Source organism: Lissotriton vulgaris, chromosome 2_1 (genome assembly GCF_964263255.1).
Source record: "Lissotriton vulgaris chromosome 2_1, aLisVul1.2, whole genome shotgun sequence".
In the NCBI taxonomy this organism is placed as follows: domain Eukaryota; kingdom Metazoa; phylum Chordata; class Amphibia; order Caudata; family Salamandridae; genus Lissotriton; species Lissotriton vulgaris.
In genome coordinates this window covers 757,249,473-757,270,861 of record NC_141687.1, presented here as the reverse complement: position 1 = coordinate 757,270,861, position 21,389 = coordinate 757,249,473, and the positions used below count along the sequence as shown (strand labels likewise).

At 44.6% G+C, this 21,389-nt stretch overlaps 1 protein-coding gene across 1 annotated transcript in view; it reads right to left on the bottom strand.

The window, feature by feature from the left end:
• HPS5 (HPS5 biogenesis of lysosomal organelles complex 2 subunit 2) overlaps nucleotides 1-21,389 on the bottom strand; it is a 607,584-nt gene that overhangs the window by 259,117 nt on the left and 327,078 nt on the right. Inside the window, exon 13 of the mRNA XM_086956066.1 lies at nucleotides 14,627-14,750. Coding sequence (XP_086812192.1) covers nucleotides 14,627-14,750 — 124 coding nt within the window. The remainder of the gene's footprint in view (nucleotides 1-14,626; nucleotides 14,751-21,389) is intronic.

Below are 21,389 nucleotides of genomic sequence, written 5' to 3'. Positions count from 1 at the left end.
CAGGTACACCTCTAGATAAAGCAGAAGTAGCAGACTTTGACTAGTAGAGTGAGCTCTTATACCCTCAGGAGGGTCCTTACTCACCAGGGAGTAGCAGATCTTGATGCATAATATTATTCATCTTGAAAGTGTGCACTTGTGCACAGCTCTTCCTTTCCTGCAGCCAGCAAATCCAACAAACAGCTGGTCATCCAACCTGAACTCCCTTGTCCTGTCCAGGTAGAAGCTCACCGCCCTCTTAGGGTCCAAGTGGTGAAGTCTCTCCTCCTCGGAATGGTGAGGGGGAGGATAAAAGGTAGGGAGGGTAACGGACTGCCCCAGATGGAAAGGGGTTAACACCTTAGGTAGAAAAGAAGTCCTGGTCCTGAGTACCATTCTTTCAGCATGAATGGTCAAGAATGGGGGTTTTGAACTAAGAGCTTGAAGCTCACTTACCCTCCTTGCCGAGGTAATTGCGACCAGGAAGACCGTTTTAAAAGACAAAAGTCTCAAGGGACACCTGTGCAAGGGTTCAAAGGGAGAACCCATCAAGTAGGTTAAGACAAGATTTAAGTCCCATTGAGGCACAATAAAGGGAGTAGGAGGAAATGTATTAGTGAGACCCTTCAGAAACCTTAAAACCACAGGAGATTTGAACAGTGATGGCTGATCCGGCAAACAGCGAAAGGCCGACAAGGCCGACAAATAACCTCTGACAGTAGCCACCACAAAACCCTGCTGGGCTAAGGAAAGTGCAAATTGAGGAATATTGGACAAACGAGCCCTTAAAGGGTCAATGGACTTCTCCCCACACCAAGCAACACATTTAGACCACCTATAAGAATAGACGGACTTGGTGGAATCACGCCTGGCTGATAAGATGACATCCACCACATCGTGAGGGAGAGAAAAAGAACTCAGGTTGCCCCGTTCAATCTCCAGGCATGAAGGTGTACGGTCTGGAGGTGGAGGTGTAGAACCTGCCCCTCCATCTGGGAGAGGAGATCTGCCCTGTAAGGGAGACGGAGCGGAGGGCACGAGGAGAGGTGGAGAAGATCTGTGTACCACACCCTTCTTGACCAATCCGGGGCGATCAATATAACTTGGGCCCGGTCTTGGCGAATCTTCCTCAGAACCCGAGGAATCAAGGGTATGGGAGGAAACGCGTAAAGGAGTTGTGAGTTCCAACTCAACTGAAACGCGTCCCCCAGCGCCCCTTGCATCGGAAACTGGAGACTGCAGAATGACGGCCAGTGAGCATTCTTTTGAGTGGCAAACAGGTCCACCTGAGGAGTTCCCCACGTCCGGAAAACGTGACTAACCACCTTCGGGTGAAGCCTCCACTTGTGGTCCGCCGAGAACCGCCGACTGAGACTGTCTGCACGTACGTTCAGAACCCCGGCCAGATGATTTGCCATCAGACAAATCTGATGGTCCTGAACCCAGGACCAGAGACGCAGAGCCTCTCTGCAGAGACACTGCAACCCTACTCCTCCCTGCTTGTTGACATACCACATCGCGGTCGTGTTGTCCGTTAGAACTTGAACTGACTGGCCACGAAGGGAAGGGAGGAAGGCCTTGAGCACTAAACGTATGGCCCGCAACTCTAGAAGGTTGATGTGAAGCAACCTTTCCTCTGGAGACCAAATACATTTGACCTCCAGATCCCCCAGATGAGCACCCCACCCTAGAGTGGATGCATCCGTTATCACTGTGGCCACCGATGGAGGCAGTTGAAAAGGCTTTCCCTGAGACAGATTGCCTTCCACGCCCCACCAAGACAGATCTGCCGCAGTTTCTCTGGAGACCCTCAACGACTCCGTGAGATCTCCGTTGTGCTGATACCACTGCCTGCGGAGGCACCACTGGAGTGCCCTCATGTACCAACGTCCATGGTTGACCAACAGAATGCAAGAGGCCATCAGACCGAGCAGACGAAGGACCTTCAGGACTGGAACGACCGCTCCATTGTGAAATAAAGGTATCATTTCCTGTATGTCATGAATCCTTTGAGGTAGGAATGCAGGACACACAGTTGTGTCCAGTACCGCACCTATGAACAGGTTGCGCAGGGAGGGCACCAGGTGAGATTTGGGTACATTTATCGAAAAACCCAACCTGTGTACCAACTGAGTTGTCTCTTGTAGATGATGGAGCACTATCTCTGGGCATTCTGCTTTGATCAGCCAATCGTCCAGATAAGGCAATACAGGAATCCCTGACCTTCTGAGATGTGCAGCCACCTCAGCCATCACCTTGGTAAAGACTCGAGGTGCAGAAGTAAGTCCAAACGGAAGGACCGCAAACTGGTAGTGTTGCGACCCCACCGTAAAACGGAGATACATCCAGTGTGACTTCAGGATGGGGATGTGGAAATAAGCATCCTGTAAGTCGATCAACACCATCCAGTCTTCTTCCATCATCCCTTGAAGAACCTGCACAAGAGTGAGCATCTAGAACTTCTCCTGTTTGAGATAGAGGTTCAAAATCCTGAGGTCCAGGATTGGACGAAGTCTGCCATCCTTCTTGGGAATCAGAAAATACCGGGAGTAGCACCCCTGACTCCTCTTCTGCTCCGGAACCACCTCTATCGCACCTTTTCTGAACAGTGCCAGGACTTCTTCCTGCAAGAGCAACAGGTGGTCCTCCGAGAAAAAACCTTGGCAAGGAGGGTAATTGGGAGGGAACTCCCGAAAGGGAAGAGCATACCCATTCTCTACGAGATTAAGAACCCAAAGATCTGATGTAACCGATTCCCAATCCTGTAGAAAATAAGTAAGTCGACACCCTACAGGACCCGCATGATCCAGAATGGCGGATCTAGGGCTGCTTTGCTGATGTAGGTGGGGGGTGGGTATTAGAGGAGGAAGTAGAGGAGGAGGAGGAGGCTTGACGTCCACGACCACGACCCCTTTATCTACCTCTATAGGACTTGTACAAAGGATTTTGCTGCTGCTGGTTCTGCTTATTGGAACGAAAAGTAGATCTTACAAAACCCCTGTACTTCTTAGCAAAAGAGCCTCTTGTCTGTAAGCCCAAAGACCTTGCAGTCCCTCTACTATCTTTAAACCTTTCTAAGGCAGCGTCAGCCTTTTCCCCAAAAAGGCCAGTGCCATCAAAAGGCAAATCCAACAGAGCAGCCTAAAATTCGGACGACTTTAACCAAGTGGCCCTTCTAATGGCGACTGAAGATCCCATTATTCTAGCCACAGAGTCCGCCGTGTCCATGCCACTCTGAATCACCTGATGAGCCGCAGCCTGCGTGTCAGACACTACCTCATTGAAGTTCTTCCTATCCTCCTCCGGAGGCTTAGATGATAACCGCTTAACCGTGTCCATCAAAGCATGTACATATCTGCCCAGCAGACAAGTAGCATTTGTCGATTTCAGGGCCATGCTACTTGACGAGAATACCTTCTTAGCATTCTGATCCAACCTTTTTGAGTCCTTATCCCCTGGAACATGGGGAAAAGCACCTGCCGACCTCTTTGAACATGCCGCCTGAACCACCAGACTTTCTGGCGAAGGATGGGAAGTCAAGAACTCAGGGTCACCAGGTGCCACCCTATAGCGTCTCGCCACTGTTCTAGGCACCGCAGGAGCAGAAAGAGGCCTTTTCCAAACTTCCAATATCGGTTCAGTAAGAGCCTCAGTGAACGGGAGAGTCGGCTCAACAACAGAAGAAGAAGAATGTGGAACCTCAGTAAGGATGTTAGATTTAAACTCTACAGAAGGCAAAGTCAAGTTCAGCAGTTCTGCAGCCTTCTTAATAACAACATGGTAGGGAGCCACATCCTTAGAGGGTGCATCAGAAACTGCGGGCAACTCCCATTCTGGCGAAAGTTCCAAACCACTTGCACTATGCAGCTCCTCAAAATAATCCTCCTGTTCCTGAAGTTCGCCTTCCTCCACTTCAGGGTCCTCATATTCCTTCTCTTCCATGAGACGCTGAGCTCTACGCCTCGACCACTCCAACCGAACCGAAGTCGTCGGATCCGGTAATGACTCCGACGGAGTCGGGGCCGGCGTCGAGTGAGGAGCTGGACCAGCTTGAGGATGGGAAGCTGGAACTGGCGTCGAACCTCGAGTCTGATCCCGAGGTCGCTCCGGAGCCGGCAAAGCTGTGTGCGGAGTCGATGACCTCGGTGGCACCGAACCAAGCCAAGGTGGATATGGCGTCGGCAGAAACGGCAGAAAAGGTGCCGGAGCGTAAGCTTGAGGGTCTCCCAAATTGTATGACAATGGACCCATGGGACCAGCCGGTGCACCAGTGGGGTATATTGCCCTCGCATACACGCCATACATAGCATTTAGGAAATGCGAGGGGTCCTGACCAGGACCAGGAAACGGAGGGTACGAACCCACTGGCTGCGGCAAAGGAGGCTGCACCGGAATAGTTTCTTCTTGACCCTCCTGTTCCTCTGGATGATGCACCGGAGTCGCAGAAGCCTGAGGATCCACAAAATCTTCTTCCTCATGTACTGAAGACTGACACGGATCCAGAGACGGATCCGGTCCCGGATCCGGAGAAGGCTCTTGGGACTGTAAAGGCGAGGCTTCACCTACAGGCTCACGAGATGGTGAGGGAGACAAAAAGTCCTTACGATGTTTTTGAGAAGAAGACCTCTTCTTCGAGTCCGACTCCCTGCCGGAATGGTGCCTCGAGCTATGCTTCTTCCTCTTATGTTTTTTCTTCGAGGAACCCGAAGCATGTCCCGAGGCCAACTTCGACGCTGACTCCGATCAGGACCTCGACCTCGTCTTTGACGTCAACTTCGGCCTCGACCTCGAGCGTCTTGATCTTGACCTCGAAGACCTCTTGGCATCCTTTCCTTTTACCTTGGCCAGAAGGAGTTTAGCTTCTCGTTCACGCAGAGCCTTCGGGTTCATTTTAGAACAGGATCGACAGCCTTCGACATCGTGGTCCGATCCCAGACACCACAAGCAATCACCATGAGGATCGGTTATGGACATCATCCTGGCACACGATCCGCACTGCTTGAAACGGTCTTCTTCGATGACATCTTCGGCGGAAGACAGCAACTCGAAAAAGATACAGAAACACACAAATAGCAACAAAGTTACTACCTGTAACACAAGAGATCCCAAGAAACCGTTAGAGTTGACGAAGCGGAAAAAAGGGAACTGATGTCATCACGCCGACGTAGGCCTAATAAGGAGTCGGTGACGTCAGCCGGAGTCACGCGCGATGCCCTGCTCCTGTGACGTCGTCCACGCCGGCGTGCTACAAAAGAATTTTCCGAACGTTGCTGACGCAGGGGGATATTCACAAGGTGAGGAATCCACTGGCAGATGTATCTATCAGAAAAAGCGATACAAAAGGGGATGATGGACGGAGCATTTGAGCATATCAACTGATCTGGGTTTAAACCATCACCATTCCTTAGCTCACTCCACCATCCCAGTTCAGAAATGACCATATGCAAATCAGTCTGACCCTGTGCCTCATGGGAACAATCCAGCCCGAACTGCCAAAGCCATGTCTTCCCTGGACCGTAAACAAGCATCCTGGGACCGGTTTCTGGCATCACAGCCGTCCTCAGCCAGGCTAGCTTGAATCCAGTGGCGCAAGTGAGCAAGGGACTCACGTCTGAGCATACCCTGCCAACTTAGGGCGAACAAAGCGATACAAAAGGGGATGATGGTGGAGCGTTTGAGCAAATCAAACACTCACCCCAAGATCAGTTGACTGAAGGAGAGTGTTTGATGTGCTCAAACGCTCCATCCATCATCCCCTTTCGTATTGGTTCGGGTACATCAGGGCACACTCCCTGCATGGAGACTTTGTAGTCTAGGATGATCCCTAGGTTTCTTGCGTAGTCTGTTGATCCTAGCTCTGATGGCCCCTGGTATTGTTTCCAAAAGATTAGCACTTTCATCTTATAGGAGTTGAGCTTAAGGTAGATTGCTCTCATCCAGTCAGATAATATGGTCATGCAGTTTATGAAGTTGGGTCTGGGGGTGGTTATCTTGTCCATTAAGTAAAGGATGAGTTGGGTGTTGTCAGCAAATGAGATGATGGAGATGTCTTTGGTTTGGTTGATGTCTGCTAGTGGGGTCATGTAGATGTTGAAGAGGGTGGGGCTGAGGGAAGATCCCTGAGGGAGTTTGCAGATTTCAATGTGAATGGTGGCATTCTAACTCTTTGGGTTTTTCCTGTGAGCAAGGAGCAGATCCATTGGAGAGAGGGTCCATGGTTGACTAGGTCTTGAAGTCTTTTTATCAGAGTACTGTGAGAGACGGTGGCGAAGGCTTGCAGACAGTTAGAGTAGGATGGAGCAGCTGAATCTCAGTGACTCAGGATGGAGCTGATGTTGTCAGTGGCTGCTCCGAGTAACGTTTTGGGGCTGTGATTCTTTCTGAAACATGATTGAGTGTTGTCCAGTAGGAGGTGAAACATGTGGTGGGTTAAGAGCTGCTTGTTGATGGCTTCTCCATCACTATAGCTGGGTACGTAAGTAAGGCTATTTGACAGTAAACGAACAGTTGATTCCGGTCAGCTGTTTTATGAAGAGGGCATTAACGTTTGCAAATTTCCAGTTGCCAGAGAATGTGGGGGACACGATGGAGGTGTTGATGAAGTGGGAGAGGTTGTAGATGTGGTGTGGCCATGGTTCTGGGGGAGCCCATGAATGGATGGACCTTATGATTGTCGCAGTGTCGTCTTTGGTACGTGGTGCCCATTTGGTCAGGTGGTTGTATCGAGATGTAGTGGGGTAGACCAGCATTGAGATTTCCAGGATCCCTTCGGTGTTGGAAGTTGCTGTAGATGTTACTGATTTTGCTGTGGAAGACTTGTAATAGTCCATTGCAGAGTTCTCCGGAGAGGGAGATGTTAACTGTTGAAGAAGGAATAGTGGAGCCGCTGCACATCTTAGCTTGCCTGGAGGAGCAAGAGGACGCTGGAAGCAGAGGGACTGCAAGTCCCAGGGGGCTCATCTACCGCCTGCACCTGCGCTGATTTTCCTCGCTGGGGGCTCTACTTAACTTCTTGCTGCTCCCGCTTCGCGGGAGCCGCTGCGCATCTTAGCCTGCCTTGAGGAGCAAAAGGACGCTGGAAGCAGAAGGACTGCAAGTCCCAGGGGGCTCATCTACCGCCCGCACCTGTGCTGATCTTTCTTGCTGGGGGAGTTTACCTAATTATTTCATCGCCACACACGCTGCCCGGAACGCACACGGGCGCGTGCCAGGTGAAGCCTCGGCCAAGGGTGGGCCCGTCTGAGCCCGTCCGAGATCGGAGGAGGCCGGGCCGGGCCCCCCTCTAAGCCAGTGCATCAAGCAAGCTCAGTCATCATCACCTTGTTAGTCTTTGGGAAACTTTTTCTCTTCTACTGACATTTCTTTCTTAACTTGGGCTCATAGCCTTCCATGATGAGCAGACGGGAAGGAAAGAGGCTGGGTCCCGTTCAGGGCAGCAGTGTTGCGGGGACGCTCGATCAGTTTATACTAAGGGCCTCCTCTCTTCTGGAGAAGGAGACTAGATAGCCGAGCGACGGCTATCTTTAGATCCACAGACCGTCCCTCGACTCACTAGCTACAGTCTCCTCCCCTGTCCACTCAACTGTACATCCGACCATACCGTCAACGGAGAATGGGATGAGCAACAATGTACCTTCCCTCTCTGCTTTAATTGAAGATCCTGTAACTTTACCATCAATACAAACGGGTCGTAGCCAGTATGTCTACTAGAGCAAAGGCTAGGTCCCGGACAGAAATAGTAGTTCTAATCAAATAAATAAAGATCCGGTAGTGAAAAGGAAGCGGGGAGGAGGACCTCAAAGGCCCTGCATGGCAAAAGTCCAGAGGTCAAGTAATATAAGTGGCCATGCCATAGCCGCAGAGGGTACTACACTGGATATTGCACAGGCAGCCTTGGATTTCAATTTCCTGGCCAATCCTGGCCAAGACAGGTTTTGTAACTCTTGAGGGACTTCTGGCCCATATACAAAAAGCCAGCAGGGGAGTATGGTTTCTTCCGTAAATGTAACTAACATCCATTCACCAAACATAACAGCTATGAATCAATAGTACCAGGGATTGCAATAAATACAGCTCGAGTACCATCTAATAAGCCCGCACCGGGACATAGGCCCGATGATGACCCAGGAAATCAATCCAGTGAATTTTCTCAATCTATAGTGTCTACCCCGAGCGATGGCAGGGATAGGATAGCAAAAGCCTCAAGCCTCTAACAATCGCTCTATGGATACACAGGCCAACTGTATCGATGGAGTGGAGGGACCTGGAGAAGTTAGACGCAGTGACACTACAAAGATCCCTCTTGTATTCAACTTGCCTCCTGCATCTACCCCTTTAGTAGTAGTTTTAAAAAATGTTCCTCCTTTACGTAAAACCCAGTCTGAAACCACAGACCAATTATTGTATAAAGTCTTGCACTGGTTGAATAATTGTCTTGGAGAGGCGGACTTCTGGTATGAGGGTTTGGATAAACACATATTTATGGCCAGACACATAGCGTGGATAGGACCAACTATGAAGGAAGGAACTGGGGACTGTATTGTTGTCAATTTTAATAATGTGCATGTAACAAAATTTTCGCTTGATAATCTGGGCGCGATGTTGAGTAGTCGCTTGGGCAGGGTATCCATACTGCTGTTAGGGTACTTTTACAAACCAGGGTATAAACCTATCAATGCCTTGAATTGTCCGGGTAGGGGTAGGCAACCTCCTGTACCCTTTGGACATGTAACCCGATTTCAGGAGGTGCCCCTGTCCAATAGATTTGCTCCACTATCCGGCCTAGATCTATGTTATTGACAACGACCATCTACCCCAATACAGGCACTTTGTTGTTCCTATTCCCCCCCGATGATGAAAAAGCAGAAAGTGGCATTGTCTGTGGTGAGCCCGGAAATCAGCCTGTGACTGGGCAACCTGTTCTAGTGGATTCTGGGATCCCGCAACCCTCAGTAATTTCTGTGTTTTCCTGGAATATAGCAGGCCTATTCAACAAGACAATGGCCTTGGACTGGTCAAGCTTTGTAGAGGGGTTTGATGTTATTATTTTCCAGGAGACCTGGTCACTAGACACAATTTGCCATCTCGGATACTTGTCTTTCTCTAACGCAGCCATTTGCAAACAAGAAGGGTAGACCCAGCGGGGTTTGACAATATGGGTAAAGCAACAGTCTTCCTATCAAACTACGGAATTATCCATAGATAGTCCAGATATTCTTCCTATCAAAATCTCCTCTAAGGGCAAGTTGGATCTGATATTATTATTATTATTATTCAAAGTCTATTCGAGAGGGATAGTGGGTGGGAAAGCCTCACTAACTAACTAACTAACCTCTTAGATACATTTCTGGACGGTCTCTCAGGTTCGGATGCTGTGGTTATAGCGGGAGACTTTAACTGCACCTTCGAACCTCTGGGATTGGATGACGGCAGCCTTAGCATGGAGGAGGACCAAATATGGGGAATACCGTCCCTCTCTACTCCAGTCAACAAATGGTCTGAGGCAGCGCTCCAAATGAAAAGCTTATCTCTAGGCCAGGGGATTAGAGCTACCAATGGGAAAACTCCCTCAGATTTGGAAGGCTGCTCTACATACCTGAATGGGATCAGGAGTAGTAGGATTGATTACATACTCATAAGTTTAGAGCTCTGGTCTAGATTAGTGGATATGGTGGTATTTCACAGATCGGAGAGTGATCAAGATCCCTTACTACTGACCCTAAACAGGACTGAATCCAATCCCTCAACTGTTGAAATTGCTTCAAAGATAGGAGAAGTTAATATGTCCCAAGACTGCCGCCGCCGGTTAAAATGGGCGGTGGTCCTAGAGGACGAAGATCTTCTAAAGCAGATTAGATTATCCACGGGAGAGACTGTAGCATTGATGAGATTGCAGGTGACAAAAGGTAATAGCTCTAAGGACCTTATGAAGGTCCATGAGGGACACTACGCCTATCTAAAGCTTTTACTTACAACAACTAAGAAACCGTTCAAGCCACCCAAAAACAAAAATCGGCCAAGTGTTATAACGAGGAATGTGGAGCCGCATTCCGGCACCTTTCTAACGCAATTAGGCTGGGACACTCAGCAGAAGTGAAAGCAGCAAAGGCAAATTACAAGACAGCCCAAATAAAGGCAAAAAAAGGTCATCTCCAAGGTAGTTTTACAATTCACCAAAGGAGAAATTGATAGAGTGTTAGACAGGGTCCCTGCAGGGAGGGCCCCTGGCCCAGACTGCAACCCGGCAGACCTCTATAAAAAGGATAGGAAGACATGGATTGAGTATATTTTTATTGTTGCAAATGCCATAGCCAATGGTGCGCCAGTACCGGAAACGTGGCGTGCTGTGGAAATTATTCCCATATACAAAAAAGGGAGACCGTGCCAGTACCAGCAACTATAGGCAGATAAGCCTAATAGATACTTTACAAAAAATTGCTGCGAGACTTGTGCTAGATAGAGTTAATGAATGGATTATAGACCAGGATGTTTTAACTATCTGTCAGCACCATTGATCAAGTCTTCAGATTTACAATGATCAATTGGACCACAGTGATTTTAGCAGGGGGTCCACTTTATGCAGCATTTGCGGTTGTAAAATCTGCATTTGATTTAGTACCCCGCAACAAGCAGTGGGATTCCCTAAAGGAGGCTGAGATGCCTAAGGAAATTATTGGCTTCATCATCAAATTGCACGAGGCAAACTACGCTCAAGTTCGGTGGGGGCAGCAGGCTAAATTAACTGATTCTTTCCCAGTTAATAAGGGAGTGCAGCAAGGGTGTGTCCTTGCCCCTACCCTATTTTCCCTATTCATAAACAAGGGTATTACATATTATTCTGATTTTCCTACCGGTGCACCATCTCTTGCCGGTTCAGGGGGTACCTATATTAATATTGGCAGACGATACGTTAATTTTATCTAAAACTCAGTTGGGTCTGCAATGTGCCCTTGACCATTTTTTAGTTTTTTGCAACGATCATGAGCTCGTGGTAAACACTGACAAAACAAAGTTCATGATATTGCATGGGCACAAATGTGTCAAGGGTAGGGTAGCATTGGACAATGTATCATTGGAACAGACTGATACTTTCACCTATTTAGGGGTACCTATGGGTAGGAAGAAGAACTGGGCCTCCCATTTAGATGTCATAGTCTTAAGGCACAACCAGCTGGCTGGCGCCCTACTAAAGGAACATCGATTGCCCCATACAAAACCTATAGGGCCAGCAGTAGATATCTATAATGGGAAAATTAAAAAGCTTCCATCATTTATGGTGCTCAACTCTGGGGGTTCGAAAATCTTTTACCCCTAGTTCAATCGCAAAACAAGTGACATCACCTATGAAGCCTTTACTCGTAGATTTGGGCTGCACTTCTCCAGACGAGGTTGCAGGCTTCAGACCCCTAGAGGAGGCTCTGGATCACCCCTGAATTGGCATTGTATGCGAGAGCATTAATGCACATTAGGAGTGCTAATTTATCCTCGAAAATCAAATGGTTGGAGAAGATCAAGCACAATTTAGGGGTAATGGGGCCTGGACCATTGTGGGATGATCCAATTGGAAACATTTTTCCCAACAAAAAAGACTTTAAAACCCTTTATTGGGATATGGTCATAAGAAAGACCCTGTCAGCGGTGGATAGTACCTCGCTCACAGGCATATTCTTAGATCATAAGTTCGCATCGAAAGCAGAACCATACTAGAATTTGATCACAAAGAAGAATGATAGGAAACTATTCCTTCAATTCCGAGAGGGTTCCCTTCCTCTAAGATCCTTCATTGCTAAATGGAAAAAGCCCATGAACCCCAATTGTCATTTTTGCCATATTCAGGAAGAGACAGTAACCCATGTTCTCTTTGTATGTCCTGCTTACAAAGGTCCACGCTCTAGGTGGCTGAAACCTCTATGTTCCAATCTTAACACTAGAGCTTGTATTAGGGTTATGCGTATCCTGACAACGAAAACGCGTGCAGATATTGTTAGTGCTGTAGCGAGTTGGTCCTGAGCTCTGAGGAGGAAAAGATTGGCGGATGCTGAGGAATTAATTTCAGTGCCAGTCTGACTTAAACTAACTGGCTCCCTTCTAGAGATTGAATGTAGGAAATATTATTTATGATAAATTCTATTTTAATTATTGGATCAAGTTAGGAATTCGATATGTGGGTTTAATTCTGTATTAAATGTATGTATATAGGGTTTTAACTGTTTTTAGGACACTTTTATATATGTGTTGTGCCTTTTATGATTGTGATATATCGAATAAAGACTAACTGAACTGTCAAATCCTTTATGATCGAGAAGGTCTCCTTGTTGCCGTTGGAGCTTCCCTTCATACGTTGAGCTAGTGCACGTTTCTTGGCACCTTGTAGTTGCTGGTGGAGCATATGAGAGCAGCTTTTTAGGTGTATATGTTGGAGGTTTGGAGTCTGGTTCATTCCCTTTCTAGCCATTTACAGTGTAGTTTTTATTCTTTGATTCATGGTCACAAATAGTAGCTAGAGCTATCACCACACCAAGTAGATTACCCATTTAAGTGGGAAAAACTAACTGCATACCCTCAAGGTCTAAACTCCAATGTATTGCCTAGAAAGTCACAGGAATTAACTCTGAAAATTCAACCGTTTGAGTAATTACAGAGGTAAATGGGTTTCTCTACTTGTTCCTGGTCTCATTTTTGGTAACTAGACCAGAGTGACAAGGCAGGCCTTGAAGCAATCACACAAAGTGGTGTTTAATAGCACAACTAAACAGCACAATGAAGAAATAAATAACTTAAATGGTCCAAACCAAGTGCAGTTGAAAAAGATTCCTTACACAAGGATTAGCAACGTCAATAAATTTGGCCTTGGCAAGCGTGTGCAATTGTTGTTTTGATTTGTATTCCAAGCATATACCACAAAAAGAGAAAAAAACACAGCCTACAAGTAGTGGAAATATGCTTACAATGCAAATGTGACATTTAAAAAATAACATCTGCTTCTTAAAACAACTATAAAAAACTTTTTAGTTTTAATGCACATCATAGGAAAATGTTATTCTCACTGGCATAAAGGCAAGTTCTGTTGGATGTGAATTATTGTAAACTACAAACAATGCTTAAACACAAAAGGATGACTAAAACAATAAAAAAGGATAAAGACATACAGATACAGAGATAAAAAAGAAAGCACTGGCAAAGGCAAGTACTGGTGCACCATTCCTGGCTCTCTATTGAAAGCACTTTTGAGCATGCCAGAATATAAATGTGGCTTGCTCCATGATCTGCGACCTATGTATATAATGCACACATTTTTTTAATGGCATTACACCTGTTCTATCAGCCCTTTGCCAGTATTTTCACAGGTGTGACAGTTCCAATAAATTGGAATCAAGCCATTGCAGTCCAGTTCCTGAAAAAGACTACTGCTCACCAAAGGTTTTCAGTAACCTAAAGCCACTTCCTGTTTACTTTTTCCAGCTAAACCCATAGAAAAAGAGCTTGTGTTAAAAATAGCCTCATTCTTATCTAGATTCTTTTCTGGTTATCATCTCTTGCATGGGACGGAAGCGACGAACTGTGCAGTAGTTGATGATACCCAACTTTTTTTGGGAAACAAAGCACACCTAAGTGTTGCATTTGGCACATTCTCCCATCAGGCCGTTTTGCTTACTTCTTGTCAACTTGTATGCAGGGCTTGGCATATATGTGTAATATGTAATTTCTTACAGTTACGTCTTTGAAGATCATCCCCTTCTTTTTTAATCAAACCATGAGCTACTTCTTTGTAGGGTGCCTCAGGAGTTGTGTTTGGGCCCAATAATTTTTAGTCTTTATCTCACTTTTCTGGACTCTATAACTTGATCTTTTAGATTCACTCTAAAGACCTAAATTTGGGAAATTCAGATTGTGGTTTCTTTAAACAAGATGTTGGACTCACACCCGGATTAATCTAGATATTGCTTGATAGTGGTTGCCACTTGGACAAAAATTAATTGCTGGAAATCTTGGCAGCAACAAAATGAAGGTCCTCATTTCAGGAAAACAGTCCTGAAAGTACCTAAAGGTGATGTGGCTGTGACTGAATTAGGCCTAAACTTTGTTTGTTCAATATGCACTCCTCAATGCATTAGAAGGGACGGTTGCCTAGATGCATTTGGTAATCTGAAACATTCAATTGGTGAGAATAATTATTTTGACTTCTGTGGGAAAGTATGAACTGAGCCCATTGACAAAGGTTAGTGAACAAACATCACCCAAAATTCACTCTTAACGGAGGCACACACTTATACCAACATATACAATTGATACTATATAGCGGTCTATGAAAATCAACAGCCTTTCTGGATATCCTTGCCAACGTCTGAGTCTTCTTTTATAACTGCTCAGGAAGGGCTATAAATTGTTAATCAACATTTATTTACCATTTTTCTAAAATGTATTAGCTCTGTCTTCGACTTGAACAGCATGACCCTCCCTCTACTCTTTAGTCAATATTTCCTTTCATCCTCATTCAGCTTTTGCTTCATGCTGGTAGACCTACTTAGTTCCCTTGCAGTGATTAGAAACAGTAACGCGTGGCATTGGGTACTATATAACTAAACAAATGGCCACCTTGGTATACAAAAAAAGAATTGGGTGATGGTAGTAGACTATCATGAATTACCTGTCCTTGACGGCTTGGAGAGAGACACGAGGAGATGGAGAGCGAAATGACAATGGGATACTGAATGGAAGCAAAGTCTCACTCCGATCTGGGTCCACCATCACAGAAGCCTGGGAGACATTGTCTGACAAATGGGAGTCAAATGAAATCATGAAAACAACGGTTTTGCTGACACAAACACAGTGTCTGATGAATGGTATCAAAATAATAACCATGACACAATGAGTAGGAAACAATGACACTTAAACAGATGTAACTGAAAGTAAATAGTTTTTTCAAACTTGTTCAAGCAGCAGTTCAAAGGAACAAAAATGTGTACTTGGTAGTTTCTCCTGTCGCCATCTATATATTTTCCCAGACTAGCAGTAAGAGCAATCTATCCAAATGAATTTATGCGTTGCATAAAAATAATGAAATACTATGAGACACAGTCAGAAGTTGCACATTTAGAAGTAAGGTCCTTTATGTTGTAATAACCGAATAGTATTATTAATATTAATTGCATAGATGCCGTTTTGAACAAGGCTTCCTGAATAAAACGCATTGTTTGCTCAGAACCTATTAAAAGTTGTCTCCTTGGGTATTATTTACAAATATGTAACTCAGGAATATGCTCATGTTAAAAAAAATTCAGCTGTTTCCTCTGCAGTTAGGGGTTATTGGGCTCTGGTTGTACCAATCAGAGCAGTTGACCACAGACTACCTGGGAGTAACCTTACATTGGGCCCAACAATGAACACCAAGTACAAACCTTTAGGACTTGATTCTCAAGGTAGTGCATGCCTGCAGTTCAAGGTTTACTCAGGGAGGTGGTGGGGGGGGTGTGAGCGTAGAGATTCTGATTTTAAAAATTAAAGGGGGTGGGAGAAGTTAGAGACTGGTATCACTACAAACCACTAATGGGAGTTAATAACGCAATGTCCAGTCAGTGTTTGTCTTTCGAAAATTTGAAGTACTTTACAGTAAACACATAATGAAATACTACAGAAAATTGTTCTGTTCAGTAGCAACTAATTACAATCGGCCACTATTATCTTTCAAACAGATGATTTTGAGAGTAGCCTAGATTATTCCCGTTAGGCAACCTTGCAAGATGCTTTTGTATCACATACTAAGGGAGTTCCCCTCGTTATGCATTACAGGGTCTAAAAAGTCATTTTGGGAAGGTGGCATTGTTGCAATGGTGCCCAATTTTAATTTCTGATGAAGAATTTGGTGCCGGCTTGCCCCTGAATTCTGGCTCCCTCATGGGACAAGGTACCTTTCAGTGGTGTTCGACTGAATCTACCACAGACTGCACATCTTAGCATCATTTGTGGATGTGCACTGCTCTGCTTTTAGAGTGTGCTGCATGACCCAGAACTCTCAAGGAGCAGTGAGCTTGACCCAGCCCAACCAGTCTGCAGATAGGTTTTGAGATGCTGCAAAATTACCTGGTCAGAAGAATCAGTGCCAGCACAAGTCGTGGAGGCTGTTGGAGAGCACAGTGTTTGAGTCCCAGTGGATTGGGTCACCAGGGAATGTTCCTCGGGCCAAGACACAAACCCAGCATCTAAACAGCTATGTGCCAACTCCAAGTGAGAATGTATCTCCTGGTGTAAGTCTCTGTCACAGAGGCCTGTCTTCGGAGTGGACGGTGGACCGGTCTTACAGTACCTCAAGGGTTTGAAGAACTGTGGCAATTTCTTGCAAAGCTGGGTGTCTTCGCGACACTTGAGTGATGTTGTTGAAATTGCAGAGACTGCCAAGTTATCCTTGGACCATAGGGATATGCAGTTACATCACACCATAATAGCATCTCCTGGAGTGCACCCCTGTAGAGTAGTGAAAATTGGACTTGGGCATACAATGGAATTCTTCAACTTATCCTGCCTCAGCTCCTATACAATCACAGAGCAGCATCTCTCTCATGCAAGGACACCCTCAATGTCCCTGCAGGACAGTTGGTCCACTCTCCCCATCAAAATTCAGTTCAGGCAGAATCTTCACGCAGTTCAAAGCAGTATTCCCTGTACTACTAATCCGAACTCTGGCAAAGGGAGTTTGCTAGGATACCCCAACCCTGCAGCTCAGAGATTCCGGATTCCCCCTGGTGTGGAAATACTGGCTTCAGAAAAGAAATATCAGCACACCAGTCGAAGTTTCTCGCTCATCTTTATATCAAAGTTGCAGATGACACTTATGTATTCCAACTGTCACTTCTGAGTCCTGTTCTAGACAGGACTGCCCTTTTGCTCATTCCACTCAGACTGATTGAGTCAATGTCTTTGTCACAAAATGTGAGCATGAAGGGGTTGGGGAGCTCTTGTCAGGAAAGCCAAAAACAAAACCACAAAGACGAGGTAGGCTGTCCCATTTAACTACCAGTTAAAATATAGAGAAAAATGGACCAGGAAAGGGCAGAGAGAAACTCCCTAGGTTCAAAGAGGTCGTCTGTTCTCCCTCCTTAACACTCCTCAACCAGGTCCACTACAGAATATCCCTAGAAATTTCTAGGGGGAAGTAATGCAATCTACATTTGCTGTCTGTGTTCTCCCTCTAACACCCTTTCTTATGGACCTCTATAATATATCAAATACAAAACCTGAGCAGGAGTTCCACAAGCATCCTCTACACACAAGAACGCACTCACATGACATCCATGTCCCACATGAATGCGTAACTGACACTGTTGCAAGGAACTAGAAGTCCACATTTCAGAACTCAGGACAGGATTGTAGGCCACTCTACCTCACAGGCAACAGGCAGAAAAGTTCATGCTTCTAGAGTCATGTTACTTCCATCACTGTCAGTTCACGACAGCCTCGAGAGAATCACACTGCTGCAAAGGAGGGTGCATATGGTGTGCCCATTTGACCACAAAAGCTGAGCTCTTCTCGATCTGTGTCACAAGACTGCCTCCAACGCACACGTACAATTGTTGTGTGTGCTGAGTTAACTGTCAGAAATCTACAACTTGTTATAGGCAGAGATGCGCGCTCTCCAAGTCCATTGTGAGGGCTTTTCTCAGTCCTAACAGCCGCCTAAGAGGAAAATCCTCACACACTATGCAGAAAGCTATGATAAATAACGATGTGGTTGTGACCAATTTTCTCTGGGTACCCATGTCCAGACTCTACCCCCAAAATGGTAGACCAGAAAAAGCCCTAAGCTTTACAATATAAGCAGGAGGTAGCAGGTTCTCAATATTAACTCAAATGATAAGAATCAGGAAATGTGTTGATCTTTTATTATTATTATTAGTGTGATTAAATGGGGTTTGGTGAGTGTGAAACCGACTCTGGCGAGTCTCCTGGAGACAGTAACAGAATGCAAATGAACCAGAGTCTGGCTCTACAGCAAAGCTGTTTTAAAAACATGTTTAACTTTACTTCCAAACTGAAGAAAAGTACTTACAGGAAAGATGGTTAGGGGGATAGTATTCAGAACTCGAAAAGGTCCATACACCCCCTTTTTAGATATGCATTTAGGTATTTGAAAAATAAAATAAGTTGCTATGAAGTTGATCTGAATTGACACTTGCGGTCTTGGTTAAAAGCTTCTTACCCTGCTGAGCGAGCATGTTTATAGAAAAGTCTTAGCATAATACAACAAGGTTTCAAAATAACTCTAGTAAATCGGGTGCCAGTAGAGTTGAAGATATCACCATAACAACCACATTTTTAAAGTGTAGTAATTGTTGGATAGTGATTTTGGGGAGTGTTAAATATACTGAATTTTCAAAGACAATATGCGATAAAAAATTAACAGCTATGATGGGGTGAAATGGAAAAATCTAATGGAAAATGCATGGATTCATAAAATGGTAACATCGGACACTTTGAGTTAGCAAGAACCCAGAATCGAGAAGGGTTCCCAAGATCTTAGCAACCTGAATTGGTTCAAGAGAGGGCCAATACATTTGGCCACAATGTCTGATCCCATTTCTTGATCTGGTTTAGAGTGAGCAAAAACTCTGTTTTAGAAAGGTTTAAATTGACAGAAGATAATAGTGTTGCACCCATTGTAGGGTGGTTTCTAAAATTACTCAAAATTAGAGAGTAAAATATCACATTGTTTCTTAAGATTAAAAGGGAGATTTAAAGGGTCAGGGTATAATCAGCATACACAAGGAGAAGGTTACAGGAATGCAGCAAATTTGCCAAAAGCCCAAAAAAACATTGAAAGAAGGGAATCCAATGAAAGAGGTTTACATTCATAAGTAAAAGAACCTAGCTGCACTGACTGAGACTTTTTGGATTAGAAATACTGAAACATTGCAAAATGATATCTTCCATAGAATAACTGGAAAGAAACCTCACCAAGATATAAAGGTTTTTGGAGTCAAACGGGGTGACCCAAGCCTACAGGCTTACTGCACTGACAACCGCTGTCAAAAACAATCATATGAAGATCATCTACCACAGATGTTATCACTGTTCAGAAGTCAGCTTGGTTAATATGCAGCACCTAAACACTGAAATTGAGCTGGAACAGACTTCTACATATGTTTGGAAACATAAGCTACAAGAGCGATGGCTCTGAAGTTTTTTAGATCCAACTCATTAACAGATTTGTTTTCAGTAGATGTCTTATAATTACTTGTGCAAAGGCATCTAGAATATGCCCAAAACCCATTGAAGTGATAAATAGCTGTGTTATAGTGGACACAGTGTATTCAATCATAAAATTAAGGAACTGCCCAGGTCGACATTAAGGGGAGAACATGAGGGCTTGCTCTACTTTGTTTGCCAATAATTAAAAACCAGTGAAGCTGCCTGTGTATGCAGTAAAGTATGTAGTAAAGAGTCAGATTCATTTAAAAGAAGATTATCTTTTCTTAGAGAGTCTTCTCTGACTCCTCTTTATTTTTGATAAAAGAACGAAGATGTTGTGTCGTCCAATTTCGGTGAAGGTGTTAGGTTTGTGAATCTACCTAATCTCCAATATAATATTTGATTACATCACCGACCCCAAATAGATTCAAGTTTTCTTAGGCTTGTTTTCCCTATTTCAGCTCCAGAAAAAATGGTTACTTACTTGTAGTCCTGGTTCTGTAACATAGAGATCATTATGAAGTTAAGAAGGGTACCGGGTAGAAATAACATTTTCTAATCGCATTTAGGCCTTTGTGCATATTGAAAGGCAATATTGCATTTCTTAACAGATTGATATTTTGATTTGGTCTGTTAAGAAATGCAATTTCCTTTAGTATATCTGCCCATAAATCCCTTCCAGGTGTTGGTCTGGATGAGGAGAAAAATGGATGCCTAGCTGGGGAGTTCCATCCTTACTTGGAACAGCTGCTGTAAGTCTGAAGGGGGAAACTAACGCTTTGGGTCACAGACATAATGAATGTCAGAATGCCATCTACATCACATACCTCCAGAGAAACTGAGAAATTTGCAGTCAAAACAGTTTGATGCTCATTTTTCTATGGGAAGATCCAAATCTCCATGATGGGGATATTGGTCATAGGAGAACAAAAAACAGGCATCCACCCATCATATATGTGGGGGAAAGAGCTCAACGGAACCTTTTTTCATGCTGCATGTGCACTATCAGATGCTCACAGATGTATTTATGCACCTCATTACTTCCCGGAAAATACAAACATAAGTGCTTGGTTGTTACGTGTGCATCAAAATTATGGCAGAAGTCTAACAGATTCTGTCCCACACTTCTCTTTTAAATTAAAGTGCATAATGGTTGTTAGGTAACTTGAAGTAAACAAGGCATACTTGACTAGCAACAATCACCAACCAGAATAGAACCAACTTGAGATCAGAACCTCCAGCGTTTGAATTCGGTAGCACTGCACCTAAATCTGCAATCCCTAAATAGGGACGATGACATCAGGAAGGTTATAGAACGTAGAAGATACCCCTCTGTGTCCATTCACTGCATCACACTACAGCAGGAGTTCCACAAGTGAGCTACACACATAGTACTTGAAATAGCTCTTACACACTTACATTTATGCTCTCATGGAAAATGGCAAAATACAAAATGGATGGGCCGAGGACAAGCATGGCGTGAAGAAACAGCGCCAGTGTTGCATCTACATATTTGTGCCACTCTGTTGCTGGAACTGCTTTAGCTGGAGAAATAAGAAGCAATATTGTGAGTACTGAAAACAACCACACGTATAGTGTTACCACGAGGGGAATTGAACTTACTCTGGAGAAGTAGTCTTATTGAGCGCTATATAACCAAATATTTAAAGTAGCATAAAAAACATCAGAGAACAATACTGCAAGCAACTATAACCACAAGAGAAACCAGAGCAATGGCTTATCGGATACAAACAAGAGGGTCTACTAAGCTGCATAGTCGGGATCTGACGCTGGCTACTATATAGATTTAAGCAGATAAGGTTGTGTACGCATTAAATACACTCTAAGCAAGAGTATAGTGGGTCAGTATCGATGTGAGAGAACTTATTTAATGTATGTTAACTCAGAGACCGCCATAAGAAACCTGATCGGAGGAAAATAAACCTAACAAAACAAATACATGTGAGACCTGTGAGACCTTTAGTATGACTAGAAAACAAGAACAGAACTTTGCAATGGTACGTCTGATTGTGAACAATCGAAGATAAAGAACAAAAAAACATCCGGACGTGCACAAAAGATAAACCTCCTAATCTGGACTCCCCAGTCAACAACAAATCAGATTTGAATTGTACGATGGAAGCAATTAAACATTACTCGCAAAAGTTCACAAACTTGACAAGCCAACCAAAACAGACACAGACTTCATGCAAACAGAAATATCGGTG